We start from the raw sequence: 4,490 nt of genomic DNA on the forward strand, positions 1-4,490 counted from the left end.
TCATAAGAGAGATCCCACAATCCCACACGCGCAAGAAAATACAAGATGGCTGCGAAACACGTGTCCGGCTATCGACAGCGGAATAAAAAAGATATTGTATTTCGAGAAACGATGACATCTGTCTATTATTATAATAATACCTAATGATAAAATAAATGATTTAGAAAAGTTTTTTCTTGAGAAAAAGCCAATTTTTATGTTTATAAAATATTTTGAATGAAAAATATTAAAATACTGTATATACAAAATAAACCATTTTGAACACTTTTTTTTAATATTTATCAAAAAAATATAGTTCTGCCATAAACAATGTTAAATCTTAACTGACTTAATTTTGCGAACGCATCTTTTTTATTTATATGGTTATCTTAAGGTCAGTTTTTGCGCTAATGTTGCTAATGCACCATTTGAGCGAAAAAAAATTGTTAAGGAAAAATTTTCTGTTAGAGAACCCTTTGTTAAATATTTTGAATATCACCACTGAGTATGTCTACTTTTTAAACGCATAGAATTTTTATGCCAAAATTCCTCCAATAAAGAGAAATCTTTTTTGTGATGTCAAAGTAAACACATGGTTTTTATCCTAATAATGGCAGCAATGGCAGTTAGTCCTACAATTGTGATGGTCTCCAAAAAATGAAAAATAAATGAAATAGAAGAATTTATTGAATCCATTCAACCACATCAGTGTCATGTATAAAAACGCTGTACTTAAGCAATGTTTATGGACGACTGTAGGTGCAAAATTTCAAATAACAGGTAGGTCCAGCAGAATTGATATATAGTATTTAGATCAAACATTCTTTATTTCAATTCAGAATACAAGGCTATAAATTTAAATTTTCTAAATTATAGCACAAGCAGTGGAGAAAAAATAGAAGGTACAAAGAGATAGATATATGAAAGAAAAAAAAAATTAATAAAATTAGCACTGTTAGTGACAGTGGCATTTTCTGTTCAGCCAGAATTTTTATGTATCTGTGTTCTGGCATAAAAGCATAAAACAGAAACTGAACCAAAAGCTGATTTCTGATTCAGTTTTCTGCCACACAATTTCACGCAAGTGTGGTTCTTGGCCTTACAACTGATTATTGATGATTCTGTTTGGATTCTTGTACTAAATAAATATGAAATAAATTTCTAACTAAAAAAGTTTTTGATTATGCTATTTTCATTGCAATTACTGAGATTTAAAAGTCAGAAATCATAATAGCATAATTGAGAGAGAGAGATCACGTAAACCATTTTAGCCTAAAATTTTTAAACCAAACAAATTGCCAAATATTATCAAATCTTTCTGAGTTAATTTAAGCCTAAAAATTAATTAATTTATTATATAATTTGGATTAGATACTGTGAATGCAAAAGTCACTCTCTTGTAAACATTTTAAGTATTAAAATTAATTTTCAATTTAACTGATAATTCTAAAAGCATTGAGAGAAAGATTGCCCACAATAAAATAAGAACTTAATAATACCTTCATTTTCCGAAATTGTTATTTTTTAAGTTAATTTTGTTTTATATTAAATATCCAACAATCAAACAGAATTTATCATATCTTTCATTATAATATACAGAAAACAAATATTTGAATAAATTGTTTACTTTTATAGACTGTAAATTATCTTCTTCCTCTTTTATCTTTAACTTCACTTTCTGAAGAGCAGATGTAACTTCATATTCTGGTAGATTTTCTTTTAATGAAGCATCAATAAAAATGTTTAAATCTTCACAAAACTTAATTAGCAAATCATTTCTTTTTGAAACAGCTTCTACATATTGCTGCAAAAGAAATTATTCTTTATTAATAATTTAAAAAATTATAAATATGAAAATTCAATATCATCACCATATTCATATTCATATTCACATGTAAATGGTAACGAAAATATAACTATTATAGTCAGAAGAATAAATGGTAAATGAATATTGCATACTAAATCAGTTCAACTCAAAGATACTGAAATCAGAAAAATTTACAGAATTCTCTGTATTTTTATTATTTCTTGTTAAATAATTTATTGGTTCTTATTTAGCAATAATTATTGTAAAATTATTTTATCTTTACACAAATTGCCATTTTGTTGAATTTAGGTATTACAGCTTACAATAAAGGGTTAAAAAAACAGCTATAATAATAATAATAAACATAAAGCAGTAACTCTAGCAGACTCAAATAACACACCATTAAACTTACACTCACAACATACAGACATGACACAACATATAAAAAGCATAGACAACATTAAGCAATCATGGGCTCAAAAGGCTCTCCATGGCAGGCATCCTTACGACCTGGCCCAGGATTTTGTTGACAAAACTGCGTCAAACAGCTGGTTAGATCGGGGATGCCTCTTTGGGGAGACGGAAGGATTCATGATTGCCATACAGGATCAGGTCATAAATACTAAAAACTACAGAAAACACATACTCAAAGATACAACACTCACAAATGACACATGCAGAAAATGTCACATCATGCCAGAAACTATACAACACATCACTTCTGGTTGCAAGCTCTTGGCACAGACAGATTACTTACATAGACACAATCAAGTAGCAAATATAATACACCAAGAGCTTGCAAAGAAACACAAATTGGCAGACATCCACGAACCATACTACAAGTATATTCCACAGACAGTATTGGAAAATAACACGCACAAAATGTATTACGACAGAGCCATAATCACAGATAAAACAATTTACCACAACAGACCAGACATCACACTCATTGACAAACACAATAAAATCACATACATTATAGACATAGCCATTCCAAACACTCACAATGTACAAAACACATGCACTGAAAAAATTAGCAAGTACACAGAACTCGCCCAGGAAATAAGGCATCTGTGGAGGATGGATAGGGTGCTTATTGTACCTGTTGTTCTCTCCTGTACAGGTGTGATACCACACACACTACACAAAAGCCTGGGAACATTACAATTGAATAGAAATACATACATCACACTACAGAAGGCCACTATATTGAATACATGTCATATTGTTAGGAAATTCCTGAATACAGACACTGACACACTTATTTAATTTGTTTTGGTTGCTATGCCTTGACTCTGGTCCGGCATAGTACACAGCCACCGGTTTAAACCGAGTATTACCCACTAAACCCAACACAATAATAATAATTTACTAATAAATTTGACCCCAAGAAGGAGATGTTAGATGCCATCTCGTATTAAATTTAATAATTATAATTTAATTAAATAACTTCAGATTAAACTGGAGAAAAGAATCGACCTGGAGCAGGACTCAAACCCACAACTCTGCTTACCGTGTGGATGCATTGCCAATTACACTACCCAGACCTCTCGTCCAATCTCCTTTTCCAGTATATATAACAATAAAATATAACCATCATCAGTTATTACAGTGACAATTGGGGATGCATTCAGCACCCTTGTCCTGTAAACTCCCACATATGGCTAAATGCCATATGTGGGAGTTTACAGGACAAGGGTGCTGAATGCATCCCCAATTCAGCTGGCCATTGCAAACCCAGCAAGGCATATATATACAAATATAAACAATAAAATGAAAACCTGATACATTATACCAAAAGACCAACAACTGCCATATGGCATTGGGCTAAAAACGGCTATAATAATAATAAATTACTAATAAATTTGACCAAGAGGGAGGTATTAGGTGCCATCTAATATTTAGTCCGATGTCATACGGATGTTGGTGTTTTAATATAATGTATCAGGTTTTTGTTGTGTTGTTTATATTTACAGCTTATGAATTTGTAAAATAAATTAAACATATAAGTGATAAATGTTTTTGTACTTTAATTATTTCACACATTAGCAAAAATATAAATATGAGTACAATGTAAGAGTAAAAAAATAATTGGATATTGTTTAACATTAAAAAGTTACATTTACATCAATGATAGAAAATTCTGACATTTTAATTGAAGTATTAGAATAATATTCATTGTATCGTTTTTAAATCACAAAATTAATTTGGAAGCATGTTTACTGCTGCTTGTCTCTATCTTAAAACTATTAGTCATACTTCTGTCATTCATTAAAATCAACTTAAAATTAAATTTCTACTAAAATCTTACAGAAAAAATTATTAGTTTTAATTGTTAATAATTTATATTGATGTTGTGATTAAGTTTTTTATTTTATTATTGATATATATAAACTAAACTAAACTGTACTGTACATATATATTCACTTTCATTTTATTCAAAAAAATAACATTTTTACTTCATGTTCAGCATTCATTCTTCCTAATTTTTCTATTGAATCTGTTTGCATTTTCCTCCAACGATCACATTCTTTACTAGCATTGAATGAATCTTGCTGTAACTACATTGAAAAAAATATTTGTATTAATTAAAATCTATTAAATTATAAAATAACGTTATTTTAAAATTTAAGATTTAATATATGGTTACATTTTGATGAATATATGATGAACTAAAATAATAATTTTATTTTTAAAAATAAAT

At 29.1% G+C, this 4,490-nt stretch overlaps 1 protein-coding gene across 1 annotated transcript in view; it reads right to left on the bottom strand.

Annotated features, from left to right (window-relative positions):
* LOC111626938 (DNA repair protein RAD50-like) overlaps positions 1 to 4,490 on the bottom strand; it is a 65,592-nt gene that overhangs the window by 38,734 nt on the left and 22,368 nt on the right. Inside the window, exons 8-9 of the mRNA XM_023370473.1 lie at positions 4,246 to 4,347; positions 1,607 to 1,783 (exon numbers count right to left, since the gene is read on the bottom strand). Coding sequence (XP_023226241.1) covers positions 1,607 to 1,783; positions 4,246 to 4,347 — 279 coding nt within the window. The remainder of the gene's footprint in view (positions 1 to 1,606; positions 1,784 to 4,245; positions 4,348 to 4,490) is intronic.

This window comes from Centruroides sculpturatus, unplaced genomic scaffold, assembly GCF_000671375.1.
Source record: "Centruroides sculpturatus isolate CEXI.00-Female unplaced genomic scaffold, Cexi_2.0 scaffold164, whole genome shotgun sequence".
Taxonomy (NCBI): domain Eukaryota; kingdom Metazoa; phylum Arthropoda; class Arachnida; order Scorpiones; family Buthidae; genus Centruroides; species Centruroides sculpturatus.